The sequence below is a fragment of the Convolutriloba macropyga genome, chromosome 7 (assembly GCF_964194025.1).
Source record: "Convolutriloba macropyga chromosome 7, txConMacr16.3, whole genome shotgun sequence".
Classification (NCBI taxonomy): domain Eukaryota; kingdom Metazoa; phylum Xenacoelomorpha; order Acoela; family Convolutidae; genus Convolutriloba; species Convolutriloba macropyga.
Window position 1 is genome coordinate 70,623,556 of NC_134474.1, and position 18,496 is coordinate 70,642,051.

Here is an 18,496-nt window from a genome sequence, read left to right on the forward strand (position 1 = left end):
TACAGGCTTTATCGATACGTCCATCATCATTATCATCGTACTAACGCTAGGCCCCTTAGTAGTACGACATGGCGCAGTCAGATTCAAAAGGACGTACAGCACTCGGTCTCGAACCATTTTGGGATAAACCCAGCAGCAACCCGCCCATTCCATGGGAGAAGTGTAGAAGCCAATTGAAAATGGCTCTAGTCGCGAAGACAAACATCGAACTGGACGAACTACTCCAAGAGAGACCGACAACAGTCATCTACCCCCCGAACCGGTTGAGGAACAACCGAACAACCAGTCCACAACCCTACGCAAACGATGGAAAGAGAGAGACAAACACGATACAACCAGGCGATAGCCAAATGGAAAAATGAGTGTAATCAAATAGACAGAATAGGCGTACTATGCGGCGATAAGCCATGGGACACGGCAGACAGGAAAGCCAAATCACTTATTTACCTAAGTCTAGGCATTGAAGGACGAAAAATGCATGCCAGGAAGTTCCCCCACACAAATGTAGAAAACAAAACAACACAAGAAATCTGGGAGGAACTCGAACTAACATTCATACGTCCGAGAAACGTAACATTTGACCGCTACCTACTATTAACCCGAAAGCAACAACGCGGAGAGACAATGGAGCAGTTCCACTCAGCCCTAAGATCTTTAGCAGAGCATTGTCAGCTAGCCCACCTGGAGGACGAATTATTACGCGACATATTCACAGCGAATATGATCGACCACGAAATACAGAAAGAACTGTTAAAGACGACACTCACCCCAGAAAAGGCCCTCGAATTAGCAGTTAGCATAGAGTTAGGAATCAGAAGTCAACTAGCCATACACTCAAAACAACTAGCCGACCCTCACCAAAACGCTTTCGTCGGACGCGAGGAAACGATCTCAGAAATATCAAGCGCAAGGTTCCGCGGTTCCAATAGAACGACGACGCCCCGAGGACCATACAGAGGGAACAACAGGCCAACATTCAACAACAGCAGAAATACACCCCACAACTGTAGAAACTGCGGACAAACATGGGACATCAACCACAAAGTCAAATGCCAGGCAATGGGACAAACATGCCGCAGATGCAACAAACCAAACCACTTCGCAAAAGTATGCAGATCAAATCTGAACAGACCACCAACACAACGCTCCGTAAACGAAGTCGACAATCAGAGCATGGAACAATCGTCCGACGGAATTAACATGATATCCCTACAGGCAGAAATCCACTCAACGTACGGGAATTCAGACGACGATTACTCCGTAAACATGATGGACACCTCAAACGACCCAACCATTCCGTCAAAACTCCACGTACAATACGGACACAGCAAGTTTTGGGTAATGGTAGATTCAGGAAGTTCGACCAGCTTAGTTACAGAACAGATGGCGAAGGACATCGAAGCAAGAGACAGCAACACCTGGTGGAGCCGAACGACAAATCCAGTCCAACTGAAAAGCTACACCAACACCCCCATCAAAAATCTGGGCACTCTCTACTGTGACATCGAATGTAATGGGTGGCGAGCAGGACGAGCAGACATCGTGGTGCCCAACAAACATAGAGCCATCGTGGGGAGAGATTTATTCCAACCCCTAGGAATACACCTCAAACAAAAAGACTCCCCAAATGCACAAGGTAAGAACATAGATTCAATAGAAATAACGTCAACATGCCCCATTAAACGAGAGGTAGCAACAAAATATAAAACTTTAACAACCAGACTGGGGCGGTCAAAAAATCATAAGGTAAAATCCAAATTCAAAAGCAACTTCACCCCGGTCCATCAAAGGGGAAGACGCGTACCCCAACACCTAGAAAAACAAGTCGAAGAAGAACTCAGAAGATTACAAAACACCGGACATATCACAAAATTAGAAAAATGCAGCGACGAATTCTACATATCACCAATAGTAATTACAGTCAAAAAAGACAAATCAATAAAACTAGCGATGGATTCAAAAACGATTAACAAAGCAATCCATAAGAACAAATATCAAATGCACAACATCGAGTGCCTCATGGATAACATCGCCCAATCAATAACACAATCGTCCAACGAAGGACAAATACTATTTTCAACAATAGACCTACGTTACGCATATAGCCAACTACCACTAGATGAAGATACAGCCAACCAATGCAATTTCAACATAATAGGCGGTCAAGCCACAGGAACATACAGATTCAATACTGGTTTCTACGGACTCACAGATATGCCTGCAGAACTCCAAAAGGCGATAGACAAAACATTATTTAACTTGAAAATCACATTTAGCTTCCTAGACGACATCATCATCGTCACAGGCGGAGGTCTAGAGAACCACAAAAAATACCTATTTAACTGCCTCGACAGACTAAACAACGAAAACTTGGCAATAAATTTAGACAAATGTCACTTTGCCAAAAGCAAAATAACATGGTTGGGACACGAGATAACAGAAAAAGGAATAAAACCCGTCATTTCCAAGACACAGGCAATAATAAACCTAAAGCCACCAACAACTCACAAACAACTTAAATCATTTCTTGGCAGCGTACACCATCTCACTAAATTCATACCCAACCTAGCAACACTATGCCGAGGCTTCAGAGACCTACTACAGAAAGATACAAAATACGTATGGACGGAAAACCATCAATCAGATTTCGAAACAATAAAAAACAACATCAAAAAAAAAACAGAAAATAATCACTATGACGTCAAACGAAATACAAGAGTCAAAACTGATGCGTCACGATCAGGTCTAGGAGCAGTACTAGAGCAAGAAACATGCAACGGATGGGAGACAATATCTTACGCATCACGGTTCCTAAACAAAGCAGAAGAAAAATACAGTATCAACGAGCTAGAATTACTAGGTGTCGTATGGGCACTAGAACACTTCAAACACTATTTATTGGGACACCACTTCTTAGTACAAACCGACCACCGAGCACTATTATCCATACTTAAAGAACGAACTAGTAAAATACATCAGAGCCGCCTAACACGATGGTACGATAGACTAATACCATTCAACTTTAACATCGAACACATTCCGGGCACAAAAATGGGACTAGCTGATTACATGTCACGAAATCCATCAGAACCCGCAAAACCACCGAACAAATACGACGAAAATTTTATAATAGCAACAATAGATATTATACGCGAAACGCTAAATATACTGAGAAAAAGGGGTAGACCCAGAAAACAACAAATTCAACTAGCAACGAACAACCAAACGGAAACGTCCAACGATTCCACACTATAAAAAGAATAGAACGGAAACGCCCAACGATTCCATATTAAAAAAACAACAACACGGAATCACCCAACGATTCCACGCACACTAACACTAACAATAAACACACACGACAAAGAGGCAGGCCAAGAAAAGCCATAAATGAATTACAAAACAGCCACAAGAAATCACAAGACACAAGTCAAAAACACGTCACAAAGACAATTATACCATATACGGCAAGTAATTACAACTTGCGCAGTGCACAAAACTTAAATAACACGGATTTCAACACAGCAAATCATGACGTCAGAACAAACCAACAATTCGCTCACAACACAATAGCACAAGCGCATTTGCCATTTATCTCGCCTAACACACAGCAGCCCCCTCTAAATACACTCAAAAACTCTATTCAACAAATGGACAACCCAACCAACGAACAAACAAACCAAACTACGGGATCACCCTCTCTTAAAAAGACCTTCTCAATGACCAGCTTCCTAAGCCCACCCCGCAAACAAGCAACAATAAGCACAGCATCAGAAAAAGAGGAACAGCTACCAAACCCCCCCGACGACATCTTTAACACCAAACTTATAGCCGCCATGACCAACCGCGATACCGTACTTCGTGAAGTACGCGACTGCATCCAATCTGGGGACGAACAACGATGCAAGAAACTCAGCAAACAAATCCACGCCAAGTGGAGGAGTCTAAGCGTACACAACGGATGCGTACTATTAGACAACAAACTCGCTATCCCCAACAGCCTCAAAGAATCGGTCATAGATGTATTACACTCCACACATCCGGGAGCCTGGGGCATGACCGAGTTAGGACAACGCATATGGTGGCCCTTCATTAACCGAGATTTGATAAACAAATCCAAAACATGTCGACCCTGTACAGAATTCGGTAAGAATTTAAAAAGCATAAATCCCAAAAGCCACTGGGCACCCTTGCCACAATGCTCAGAACCAAACGAAGAAATTCAATTAGACTTCGGGGGACCAATATTTGACGGACAGGGGAGAGAAGTATATTTCCTCGCATGCATAGACCGCTTCTCAAAATTCCCCACTCTGAAACTAGTAACACATGCAAACGGCCCAAACATAGAAAAATTCTTAAACAAATACATCGCACAACATGGTGTACCACGCAACATTAGCCTCGACCAAGCCCGCTGCTTAAAGGGTAACAAAGTAAAACTCCTTTGCGCAAAACACAACATAAACCTAATTTACGCACCGGCCAACGATCATCGCCCCATCGGTCTGGTAGAACGCCTTATACAAACCGTCAAACGACGACTAGGATGTATTAAGCTTGACCCCAACCAACGACCATTCAATATTAAAAACGCCCTAAGAGACATATCTTTCGAATTACGAATTTGTAGGAAGAAATACTCTAAACTACCACCCTTCGAAGCTTACTACGGTAGAAAACCAAATACAACCCTATCGAACATAACAACAAAACCAAACAAAAATAATCTAAGTTGGTCAAACACATTTAAATATTTAGACGACAACATAGGCGACGAGGAGCTGATACCAGAGGAAAGATGGCGTGCCATATAATAGAGATAGAAAAAGATAAAGATCTAAATTGAAAAAAAATGACGCCGCTCAAAAAATTAGGTAAAAAACATTCAGCGATAAATTAATAAAGGTTGTTAAAATTCATTCCGCAGAAGCCTCTTATTAGGGACCTTTACTGCACAAATGAGTTCCTTTGACCTGAAACAAATTCAATTTAAACTTAAGTTATAACGTGCAAAAGTCATTTTATTGAGTGAGGTAAGTCAAGTATGATCAAAATCTAATCACGCAAATAACCTAAAAACTTTTGCTGAAGCGAGTGAGAAATGACGTCACGCGCGCAAATGCCGTTAGTGAGAGGAAGAAGTCATTCAGAAAATTTGACTTCAGCTTTGCTGTGCGAACAAACGTAAAACGAAAAAAGAGCGTCAGACGACGAAACAAAAAAACCAAGAGCACCGCAATTTAGCTTTGCTCAGCTTACAGCTTCGCAGCTATAAAAAAAAGAGTACGAAAATAGGAGAAAACTAAAATAATCAAACTAAACGAAAATCAATGCTATAACTCTTGCTACTACAATTGATATAAGAAGATGAAACTAAAACAATCAAGCTTAATTAACAAAAACACAACCATTGCTTTTACCCTGAAGGTCAAATTTAATCAGCTTAAAATACCCATTAACCCACCCACGGGACCTGAAAGGGGTTGATCGGTCTCCAAAGATCGAGAAATAAGCCAAATCTTTAAAACTGAGTTTCTAAAATTTGCAATATATGTTTAAACCATATTGCTGCCTCTCGAATTTTTCCAGTATACCAGCTGCATGACTTAAAAATTTAATTGGCACTTAGGAGATCGATAACCTCAAATGACAAAAATTTCTCATTTTTTCTAAATTTTTATAAAATGTCGCCAAAAGGCGTGAAAAAATAATATCTTCAGAACCGATTCATTGTACTCAAAAAATATTTAGTTACCCGATTTCAAGCCCACGAAAAGTCTCATGGGCCCCTAGTGATCCAAACTCGGAACATGATAAATTTTAGATAATTCGCATTTTAGAAAAATTCGCATTTTGTTACAAAAATTCGAGATATTGAAATGTTGAAAATCAACCTATTACCACTTACCACTAGAAATTATGCAGTAGCCTGTTATCAAGTACTAGAAGACTTTCCTTGAACCCTTGGGCTCGCAAAAACGCAGAAAACGGCGCCAATTTCCAGAAACCTTATAAGAATTGCCAGTTTTATAAAAAAAAAATGGCCAAAGCGCGTAATAATTAAATGTTGAGAAGCAATCCATTACCACCAGTAATCTATTATTAAAACATAGAGGAGGTTCCTTCGCCCCGAAGCAGAGAAAACAAAAAAAAATGACAAAAAATTTCAATAAAATCAGAAAAATTGAAAATTTTATTTTGAAAAAAATGCAATTGTTGATTCCATTAACACTAAAAACGATGCAGTAGTCTATTACCAAACTGCAGGGGAGATTCCTTCGGCCCAGGGTATCTTAAAACTCAAAAATTGACAAAATTTTTAAAGGACTCAAAAACTGCAAGAATTTGAATAAAATTGCGTATTTATGTTTGCAGTACCAAAACACATAGCTCACAAAATGATCATTAAAAATGATCTGTCTTGCAAGAGACCTTTATCAATATTAGCAAACATAAAAAAAGACTGATGAAACAAAAAGCTCAAATGAACAACGTGGAAAATTACACCATTTTGGCCACAAAAATTCCTAAATATGACCTTTTAACCTTGAATTACGGCCTTCCCAGCAGCTGCGCGACTCTAAGCATTTGAATGAATACTACATCAAGCTACGGGCTTTGTTTCTAATGAAACTTGATGCCCTCTGAGCTTGACATGTTTATCCAGTTTTGAAAGCTCAAAGTCAAGGAAAAAACTGAAAAAAAAAACCAAACAGGACAAGTCCTGAAATAAGATCCAAATAATTGAATGAAAACTTAGAACTACTCAGCCTGAACAGCATTTCAATTCAGAAAAGTCAGCCTTTCAGAACAGAAAACTATCTCAAAAGTTGAGAAGCTAAAATAACCCAACAAACTTAATCGTTGCTAAAACAAATATAATCATTGCTAAAACTTTTGAATTTTTTTACCCTCCAGAAAAATTTAAGCAAAATTAAAAAGTAGTTTCCTAATTTTGCAATATTAAACCATTTTTGTGTCTCTTAAAGATGTCCACTAATCCATCGGCAAGACCTAAACAAGTTTCATTGGCCCGTAAAGATCAAAAAGCTCAAAACTTATTTGTGATATTAACTTTTTCAGAAGCAAGACATTATCACTGCAGGCTACACAGTAACCCAAACTCAAGCCTTAAAAGATTTAATTGGCTCATAAAGATTGATAAACTAGGAAAAACAAAAAATCCAGAAAAAGATTCCGATTTTGTCAAAAATGCAAAATTCGCGATGTCAAAATCTGAAAACCTTTGCATTGCCCCTAGTAACTATGCAGCAACGTACTATCAATCCCACGAGGAGGTTACCAGGCCTCTGAGGTTAGAAAAACGTAAAAGAGACATCGTCAAGAAAATTTGAGCAATTTTATCTTTTATCAGAACTATTATTCTTGTCCCTGGGTTTGAAAAGCTCAAGAAAGGACAAGTGTTCACAAACAAAGAAATTTTATGCAAAATTTTATGAAAACATTGGTAATGTTTGTGCTTCTAAAACGTTAAAAACCATTGCACTAATAGAGGAGGTTGCAAGGTCCCTGAGGCTCGAGAAACTCAAAAAAGACAAACAAATTCAAAAAATTGAAAAATCGCAATACCAAAATTTTGCAAAATTCCTGATATCAAAATGTTGAAAACCAATCCGTTGTCACCAAAAATTATACAATAACCTATTATCATACCCTAGAGGAGATTCCCTGGCTCCGGAGGCTCGAGAAAAAGAATAAATGACAAAATTATTGAGAAAATAAAATTCAAGTTGTATAAAAAATCGCAACAAATCGAGAACCTATAGGCTTGAAAACCATTCCATGGTCCCAAACAACTTTGCAGTGACAAACTATCAAACCCTAGGTTCCGTGGCCACTGGGGATAGAAATACTCAAAAAACGACACAATTCCAAAAAAAATTTCCAATAAAATTGCTAAAATGCGTGTTAGAATCTTGAAAATCTATATACTGCCACTAAAAATATGCAATGAGCTATCAACGCACCCCAGGTGAGCTTCCCTGACCTCTGAGGCTGGAAAACACGAAAAATAACATGTTTGAATAATTTGAAAAAAATGCAAAAATTAGTATCATTTTGCGTGTTGATGTTGACAGTACCAAAACATATAGCTCATAAAATGGTCAGAAAGAGTGTTTATATCTTGCAAAAGAACATTATCAACTTTGACAAAACGTCAATTCAAAACTTATCAAACAAAAACTCGAAAAATGGCAAAAAAACATGAAAAACTGCGCCATTTTGGGCTCCAAACTCCTAAAAATGACATTACCTTGAATTAAGGCATTACCAGCAGCTGCGCCACTCCAAGCATTAAAGAAACAAATGGAGCCGGTTTCACGCCTCTGATGAAATGAAACTTAAGGCCCACAGGGTCTTACCTGTTTAGCCCGATTTGAAAGACCAAAGTCAAAGTTGTGTGAAAACATCTTACAAAAAAACATAGCAGGACGAGGCCTGACCTACAATTCAAAGCATTTTCATTGACTAAACAAAACTAGGCCTAGATTGGACTATGAATGAATTGTCAAAAAAATTACAAAATAAATTAGATAAAAAAATTAGAAAAAACAGTAAAAATCTTATGTCCAAATGCCGCATGTGAACAAAAAACCACCAGCGAGAAAGCTAATTTTTGTTCGAACACCCTTTTCTCACTCTTCTTTAAAATTCGAGTGACAAAAACTCACTCCGCAAAACCACTCGCTTTATCGCTTCACTTCCTTCCTTTTTCGGGGGTGACCAAAATAACTACTATAATTTAACTTCAAAAATCATGATAATGTATGAACAGATCTCAAAAAAAAGACAGCACCCCAATAAAATCCAATTGTTTAAATTGTAAAAAAGAGACAGAACACCAATAAAATCCAATTCTTGGATCGTAAAAGAAAGACAGAGCACCAATATAATCCAATTCTTGGATTGCGAAAACCTGTATAATCTCAATACTCCTCGTAAAAAAAGACGCACACGTTTACAATAATTGCTTCTCTTCGAGATCAATTAAAAAAGTTAGTTGGAACGAAGCACAACACGGTCACAGTACTCGTGAAAGAAAATATGAAGTAAGTGAATTGAATCCACAGATAAGATTTTTCGATGTATTTTTTTAAAAAACGCACTAGTATTCTCCGCAAATCAACCCGATTTTTCAACTGTTAGCATTATAAGGGTGGAGGGGTCCGAAAGTGACTTACCAGACGAATTGGAACTCGTATTGTAGAATAAGAGTGGGATTAGCATGGAACAGGCGAAGAGATCGGTCCTCATTAAACAAGAATGGATGAACGTATTCTGCCACGAATTGTGAGATGATAGTGCTATTCACTCTACCCTCACTTAAGCACGCCGACAGTGACACTGAAAGCAATAATTAGGTATGTCCATTATGAACCAACCATAGGTACGAAACTTGCACTGTTTGTTATTGATGCCCTTTGAATTCTGGGAACTGTTCTCCCCCCTTACACGAGTGGGAACTCATGTTACAGCTTTGTAATTCAAATTAATTTGGAAAATGTTTTTGAATCTGCGTCAAACGGTTAATGTTCCAAATGGTTTCCAACTGGGTCCACAGTCGGTTTCAACTGCTTGTGCAAAGGCTTGTAATTATCGAATAACCATCAAACCCTAAAGTTTGCGAGCTCCAGACCGAATGCAGACTCGCTTTTCTTTTATTAGGCGCTTACACCATGGACAAGACTCAATAAAAGAAGCAGGCCGAGAGTTCTAAAGACACGGCATGTTTGAAAGCAGTTCTAATGACACAAAATAAACAAAACAAGCAGAAACACAGTATTAAACATAGCCGGCAGATTGCCGGAAAGTCGCCGCCGTTTACGCGCTTGATGCACATCGGGATTAAAACAGAAAAAGAAGAGATAAATAACCAAATCTTTTTCTTGTTTTTTTTCTTCAGTGTCAAAAAGTGTTCTAATTTGGCGCGCATTTTCAGTTAGACTCTAAAACTATACTAAAATCAGCTTCTAAACTGAAAGCTAATCAGCTTAACACCAATGTTAGCTAGCAAACACTAATGTACTTTGATAATTTAATTCTCAATGACTTAATGACCTGGCTTTATCGGTTTATCCCGTCTCTTTTGATTTTGCTCTTTTGACGTTGACAGTATTCACCACATTGTGTAATTCAAAGCCTAAAATTATTTAAAATCCATTCGGTCGAAAAAGTGAGTGAGTCATAAGTCAGACGTGAAAATCGTGACTTATGTAAAACGAAAATCGTGAGCAAAGCGAATTCAAAAACATAGCAGGACAAATCCAGACGTACGATTCAAAGAATTTTCTTTGGCAAAACACAAACAACCTAGAACGTACTATAAGAGAATTGGTAAAACTATTTCTAAAAAAAATAAAAAAAACTGAAAATTGAAAATCAATGTCAAAATGCCGCATGTCAACAAAAAAAACCACTAGCAAAAACTGGAAATTTGGTTCAAACAAATAACTAGGCCTAGAGTGAACTATGAATGGATTGGGAAATCCATTTAAAAAAATCCGATCCAAAAATTGAAAAACAGTAAAAATCAAAGTGAAATTGCCGCATCTGAATAAAAAACCACTAGCGAGAATGCGAATTTTTGTTTAGAAACCGTTTTTCACTCTACTCTACAATTAGACCAAAAACATTTCACGCCACAAAACCACTCGTTTTTTCGCTCCAGTTTCAACTTCTGTGTGACCAAAATTACTACTCCAATTTCACTTCGAAAATCATGAATGTGTGAAGAGATCTTAGGCTGAAGAATTCCGGAAACGACTCGAAGAAAAAACTAACGCCCCTAACATACATAGATCTTATCCTACTGAATGACCACAATAATTAGCATATGCTTATCCTACTAAATAACACTAATCGCTTTAAAACAAAAACATGAAAATAACAATGAAGAAGTATCTGACAAGAAAAGACGATAAAGCATGTGATAAAATTTTCACATTGAGTAGCAAGTTCAAAACAACAACTTTTGGCAAAAACCCATGCGATACGTTTATTTTTAATCTGTTGAACCACTGCACATTGAGAGAAAAACCCATCAGAAAATTTTCAAGTAGAGAAGTAGAGAAAACGGAGGTAAGAGAAAGGAAATGAAGAACTAAACCAAAAATTTTCTCTTTAAATTGCAGCAGAAATTGTTATGGACCAACTGCGATTATGCTGAATCCAAATCATTATTTTTAAAAACTTTAATAGCTCTTCTGGTCAAAATTTATAAAAGTAGAAAAGAAGAACGAAAAAAAGTTAGAAATTTGTACTATCTGCCATTGAGAAGTGCATTGAATAAATTCCAACAACACCTCTAGAAAAGTTTCTGTCAAAAGCTAGAAAAATAAAAAGTAGCAAAAAGCACACAGTCAGAAGATTTTAGCAAATATAAATAAAATACACAAAATTTCGCTTAAATCTGCATCTAGAGTATTGAAAAGCTTCCAAAACAATAGTCAAGTAAAGTGCGCTACTTTTAAGACAAGAAAATATAACGAAAAACAGCAAAAAAATTATTTAAAAAATTTCACAGTTTATTGTCATTTTTCTTAACAAAAACTGTTTAATAATACCAGTAAAACTGTTATCACGGGGTATCTTAAAAAGTCCATAACTAAGATGCGTCTCTTCAAAGCCCATACAACGCAGTATAACAAAACAAAAAGCAAAAAATTGCTAAAATTCACCAATTAAGAAAAATTAGGCAAAATAGCTGAAAAACCAGCAAAATTGTAAAAATTCATATTAATGACAGAAACCTTTAAAACAACCCTCAAAACAACCCACTATCAAAACAACCCTAAAAAATACAGTATCAATATCAAGCATCTAAACCAAAAAAAATTTAAAAAACGGTTTTAAAAAGCCGCTCGTGAACACAAAATTTTGCTCGCTTGCAGAAATTTTTTTCACGCCTCAATTTTTCACTCTCTCGAAAACAGCGGAATGAACAAAAAAACCATTCTCTTTTCGCTCCACTCTTCAATTTTGTTCATCACCCAAAGCACTCCAAAATTTTTCACGCGTTTCATTTCCTGCTTCAAAATCACTCCAACGAAAGCGATTTAAAAAAAGGACTTCTCCAATACTCCTCCGAGTCGTATGAAAGACAGCGCCCCAAAACGATTCAAATTCTTTGAATTGTAAAAAAAGAGAGCGCCTAAATAATAGCCGTTAAGAAGCTGACGGCGGCTATTAATCACTTAATCACAGCAAAACACTTTTTATAAACACAGTAATAATCGCCAATTGACTCAGTCAAGCAATTTTAAAGCCACAAAATGGAGTGACATTTTAATCCAAACTAACAGCTCTGATAAATATTATTTTGCAATTTTTCACATTTCTTTGCAGAACAACTTCCAAGAGCAGCCGTAGTCAACCTGAAAACAACGTTCCAGTACCATCAAGTGTATGTCAACTACCCTTTTGTTTCAAATTGGCCCTTTATCACTCCCGCTTTTTAAATAGATGTAAGATCCATATGCTGGACCCACCTGCCTAATCAAAAGCATCTTCGACCGTTTTGAGGTCATCCTAGACTATTATGTTTGATATTAATTGAAATCTGCATGACATTAGACTCCAAATCTGTAAAAACTAACAAAATTGGCTGATCAATATATTGGGACAAAATTTTGGCTATTTTATATCAAACTCAAATCAATTTAAGCTAAAATGAAAAGCCAAGATGTGTAAAAATTACTTCTTACTTATTATTTCTATTTTTTCCAACTTTTTTTCCAATAATCAAATAACAAAAATTTGAAAGATATCATACCATCTTTTGTGCAAGAAATTAATGAATTGAAATAATTTGTTCCGCAACATTTTTTAACCGGCCTTCAAAAAATTTTGCTTGACATTTCTAAATTCAGAAAAATTAGAAGGAATAATTTTAATCAATTTATTTATCAAACTTAGTTTTTTCAAATCTGCCTTCAGTTTTAAAGCAAATCGCAATAAATGCCGAAGTTTTCGTTTACAATTTTCAAACAGTTTGTATCGCAACTTTGAAACCATCTTTCGTAAGAAATAGTGCTTGCTGGACGTTATACAGAGTTCCAAATTCAGAAAATTTAGAGATAATTCCATCTTTTTTAAAATAAAATCCCTTGTAATTTAACTTCAGTCACTTTGAACTGTGATCCAAGCCGAATCTGCTATTCCAGTCGGCCATTTCTTGATCTCAAAAAAATTTCAATACAATTAGTTTCTCTCTACATTCTTTTTGAAATTTCCGGAGAAACCTTTAGCTTGCAGTTTTGCGAGACAGCAGCTGTTAGAAGTAATGACTTCACATTTTGGAGCAACAATTTCCATAAAGATCTTCACTTTTAGTTTCACTGTTTTTGGGTTTCAAAGACAAACCTTTGCCACAGAGTAATAAAAAGCCGAGCATATCTTTTGACGGCTCAAGCTCCTATGAAATTGCTCTGGCGAGTTTGCAAAATTTGAAGAAGATAATTTTTCAAAATCTAACTTCTGCAAAACTATATCGATTAAGCTATTTATATTCAACTTCAGCTGACATCCTAAGGTGAGGGGGGTGGGAACTGTATGTTCAACCGATTTTTTTGTTCACTCAATTTTGACCGATCAATAGATTCATCGTAGATAGTTGGCGTGGTATTATTAGAAATCCCTTCAAGTAGGGAACATTTAAGTCAAGGAATTTATTTCGTATCAATTATCGAGGTTGGCTGCTTTTCGTTTTTTGTTCATATTTTCTGGAATTTTGCTCAATTTGTTAAAATCATTTTCGAAAAATATATGTTAAAAATGTTAATTAATGTGTTATTGGTTATACATTAAAGATAGAGGAGGGTTGCTAAATTGATTGATCCCACTTTTTTTAGCTTAAAATTTGGAACTAAGCCTTTGTAATGAAAGATAGCATCAAGCACAGCTTTGTCCAAATTTTCCGGAAGTAGAGACCTAAAAACTGCTGACAGTTAATAACATTGATGCTTTCAATGGCTTCAAAACGGTTTACCTAAATTTTTATAATTTTGACCGGTCCCATTGGCTGCCTGGGAGCTACATGTTAATTTTAGTATTTTTTAGATGGAAGATGATGTTGGTACGACTTCTGAAGTTAGTCGGCTAAAAGTTTCCTAACACTTCCTCATTTGGTAACTTCTTCATTAGAACTTTTTTATTCAAAGATTTCAAAAGGGCACAAATTTTACTGATCACGGTTTGCAGAGACGTAGGGAATTTTTTACATATTTTCTGGGGTGCCCGTCGTCCTCGCTTTTTTATTTGAATTATACGTTTTTGAAATTCAACACTGTTTTTGTTCAGCCTTTGAAATTTTGGTACTTAGCATTAAAATTCAGGACGTTTCCATTATTTTGTTTATGACGTCAAATGTTTCCACAAATGATTCATTTCATATTTCCACAAATGTAATCAAATTTTTTCCTAAACTTAAAAAGTAAAGTACTAATAGAAAAAATTGGACTGCTCTATTATAATCAATTATAAATTTAATATTGCACGGTGTTTGCGCATCTCTTAATTCTTTCTTCTGTTTTTGTTTCAGAAATTTGATCTAGCAGAAAACATAATGGACTAACTTCGCAGGAAGTGTTCTCAAGACTGGCGTCGGGCTGGCTTTGGTTTAGACAACTAACGCTTAGAGAGTCAAACCTCACTATTCAGCCAACGTGTACGAATAGTAAGGGAGGGGGAAATGAAAGAGTAAAATTTTAGAAAGTTTTGGCAAAACGTTTTGGTGTCACTTAGACTACTAAAGCTTTACGAGCATGCCACTGCGACTTGAAGGCCGGACGGACGCTTTACTAGTTTGTTCATTCCATTTTTGAGGACAATAGTAAAATGAGTCAGACATAAAACTATCAAAAAAGTGATTCGTTTTATCCCATACATGAATGTTTGAAATTTGTCATATTTCGATTTTATCAAGCAATAACAATATTTGTTTGTCTGGCACCAGAAAAAAAACATTCCGGACCAATGAAACATTCGGGCACAAACGGAAAAGATCCTAAACGAATTTCAGAATACACAAACCGTTATTGTTCTCCACTTTCATAAGCTGTGGTTGCACAGTTGAATATGGGAACTGTTTCCTCGTCCAGTTAAACGCAGACAACTGAGTTCTATTAAGCATCACAGATAACAGAACTGCCTCATCATAAATGAAGTACTCAGGTCCACTCTTAGAAGCGGCCACGATCATGAACAGAATGCCCATACTGACCAGAATGATACCCAGAACCAAGTAGAAGAGAGGAGAGACCGTTTTGAAAAAGGCCGGTTGGAGAAATGAGAGGGTGAAACTTTTCGGAGTAGAAGTGCCGCGGTCGCCAGCCAATGTTGACTCTAAACACAACAAACAATTTTTGATCTTTTCCTTTTGTGTCCCCAGTACGTTTTGCACCCCCCCCCCATCGCCATAGCACAGCGTGCCATTACTTAGTAAACCATTATGTAAAAATATGGCACATGCGTCTGGGGGTGCAAATAATATGCACCCGCTAAGCTGGGGGGGGGGGGGGGGCACAAACGGAAAATATCTCCAACTCTTTTCACAAATTCGAAAGAAATACTACTAATAATAAATTGTTCGTAGAGTCGCGAAACCAAACAATTTTGACAAACAAAAAAAAGTACACTCCATCAGGCGAAATGGACGATACCAGTACGCTGTTGACCCTATCTGCTTTGTTTCCAAGTGCCTATTGGAATAGAACTGGAATTTCGAAAAGATCTTAAAACTTTTCATTCTGTTTATACTTTTGCAGAATTCCATACATCGCTTTCGTAAAAAAAATGATTCTAAACACAGCAAATAATTGCTGCGCATCGCTGCGATTTTCTGGACAAAATTTATTTACATCTTATAGCAATTTGCAATTCCAGAAATGACAAGAACAATTCTGCAATTTGGAACAATAAAATTTTCGTGGCAGCTAGATCTCAAATTCACTGGAATTGTCACTTTTTTTTAATTTCCCCATTGTTCTCGGCTATCCTGAGAGAAAAATCAAGAGCTATAAAAGTAAAACTAACGCGCATCCAAAATGTAAATATGGCACTTGGCGGGGAGAGCCAGCTGGGCCAACTCAGTATCCGGTTCCAGAATCTGCACCTCTGTCATGACCACGTTAGCCAGACTACTGGACGAACCGGATTGGCAGAGAACCTGTTCGGAGAGGGAGTGGGCTGAGCTGACAGAGGGTGTAGCAGAGGCAGAGACTGTGGTGGATAGCTGAACTTCCAGCACGTAGTCATCGTCCCCAAGTGCATCGCGACCTGGTTCCAAAAAATGATCAATCAACAGAGAGAATTCAATATTGTTTTCTGGAGCAAAAGAATATAGGATCTTTTCTGTTTCTGCTCAAAATGTGAGGCTGTATCGGTTTCGCATTTTCGACTCATGAAACGGGTGGGGTGTAATCTAGTCTCAAGAGTTGGGAGGCTTAATTGTAGCGCCCAAGACAAAATTTTACAATTACTATCGCCCACATATTTAATTCATTTATGTAATCAACATTTAAGGCGTAAAACTCAGTAATTAAACCAAATCTTTCGCTCTTCTGAGTTTCGCATTGCACTAAATCACGTCAACTAGCACACGCATCTTATTTCAAGTGGTTGAAATTCAGCTATTACAGAGCGAATTGGACCACCCTATATACCATTAATGTATGCGATCAAGTCACTGGAACAGTCGTCAAAACAGATGACCCAACTTACCAAGCCTTGCGCAGTACCAGTCGACGATGTCTCTGAGGTATAGAAAGGGAGGATCTCGTCCCTCAGAGGTTACCTCAGTCTCCCCTCTGTATCCAGGCACAGAACTGCTCACATAAAAGACAACAGAACTCTGGGGTGCCATTCTGAGGTTGCTCACTGACTCAGTTCACTTGATTGTACATGCTATTTCAGGGTGACGAGGAAAAACCTGGCGCCGTAACCTTTTCATTTCACCTAAAATTAGTACAAATTGGATATTTTGGATCACAAAATGACAAAAAATCATTTTCGAGAACATAGCTGGCAGATAGTCAGAAAATAGCCACCAGAAAGAGGAAGTCTCTTCATTTTATTAATTGCTGAGATGTCATATTTAGAAAAAGAGTGTGTACAAGTTACTGGTGGTTCTATTAGCTGCCTGCTCTCAAATAACCTTTATTAGTTTGGCACACTCAGTTGACCTTAGGTCCGTGCAATTAAGTGAAGGTGTCACTTTTTCACGTGTCCTCAAGTCACGTGTCCTCAAAAACTTAATCACGCAAACGAAAAAATAAATTGGCTTCACAAAGATTTTAAGAAATGACGCCAGTATGCAATTCAGACGAAATTGCATAAATGAACAAAAAGCAGAATTGAAGTTAGTTTACATGTTTTGCGCTGAACACAGGAAAAACGTCATATCCTTCCCCATGTTAGTTTTATGATCTTTGATGTGAATTCGCAGACCCTTCTTTAAAATTTCCGGAATGTGCTCAAATTACAATTCTAGAAATGGTAAGAATGATTCTGCGCTCTGGAGCAATAAATTTGTCCTGGCAATTAGCTCGCAAATCCAATGAAATTGTGATTTAGTTCTCCCTATTTTTAACATGTTTGGCACTGAAAACCGGAAAGATGCCATCACTTTTCCCCTTGTTAACTTTATGCTCTCTTTGATCTAAATTTTTAATCTCGTTGAAAAATTACATTAGTATGATCGATCCATCCACTGCATTTAGAGATAACTTCCCAATTGTATAATGTCACTTTTTCCCTTTCAAAAGTTCAAAATAGCAGGCGGGCCAGCTATAAAACGAATTTGTCTGGAGCATGGTTTTTGCTATCAAGGCGAAAAAGACAAAAGTGCTTACAATCGAAGACAAAAAATGAAACTGATTAAAATTCCAGTAGCAGAAAAGCGCAATTACGACACTGCTGAAATGAATTGCTGAATGACGGGGGGAAAAGTGGCATGTAAATAATCAAAACTAATAATTGATTTTCACTCATTGCGGCGATAGGTGTGAAACTGAATATGTAAAAATGGAACTGAAGAACTCAGAAAAATCTAAAAAAATACTTTATTTCCTATTGTAAGGAAGAAGAAGACAAAACATACAAGATTTAAACTTGTTTCTATCCGGTTGTAAATTTATACTAAAATTTTGCTTTTCATTATTGTTTCAAGTATATCTCATACTTTGGTTTAAATTTTAGTTCCACTGTATTTTTTAAAAAATCTTATGACAAACACAGATATATATAGGGAGTGGAGTGAGGGAGGATAGGAAAAGTGGGGGGGGGGGGTTGTGTGGTGGTACGGAAGTTGAGCGGGGGTATAATCGGAAAAGGGATTTCCAATATTTCCCTTCTCGCCGTAAATTTGCTCTTTCGCTGTCCACGGTCCACAAGGGGAGGAGGTGTGTGGATGGGTGAGTGGTGTTGTTGTCCGGGAGGGGGGGGGGCTTGGCCTTTACCAGTTGATCTTGTTTCTCAA

General features: G+C 37.4%; 1 protein-coding gene across 1 annotated transcript in view; it reads right to left on the reverse strand.

Annotated features, from left to right (window-relative positions):
* The window catches only part of LOC142343290 (uncharacterized), a 67,315-nt gene extending 50,319 nt beyond the window's left edge, over positions 1 to 16,996 (reverse strand). The window contains exons 1-4 of the mRNA XM_075395097.1: positions 16,741 to 16,996; positions 16,054 to 16,296; positions 15,052 to 15,363; positions 9,204 to 9,366 (exon numbers count right to left, since the gene is read on the reverse strand). Of these exons, the coding sequence (XP_075251212.1) occupies positions 9,204 to 9,366; positions 15,052 to 15,363; positions 16,054 to 16,296; positions 16,741 to 16,882 (860 nt within the window). The 5' untranslated portion in view covers positions 16,883 to 16,996. The remainder of the gene's footprint in view (positions 1 to 9,203; positions 9,367 to 15,051; positions 15,364 to 16,053; positions 16,297 to 16,740) is intronic.
* Between the last annotated feature and the right edge of the window lie 1,500 nt (positions 16,997 to 18,496).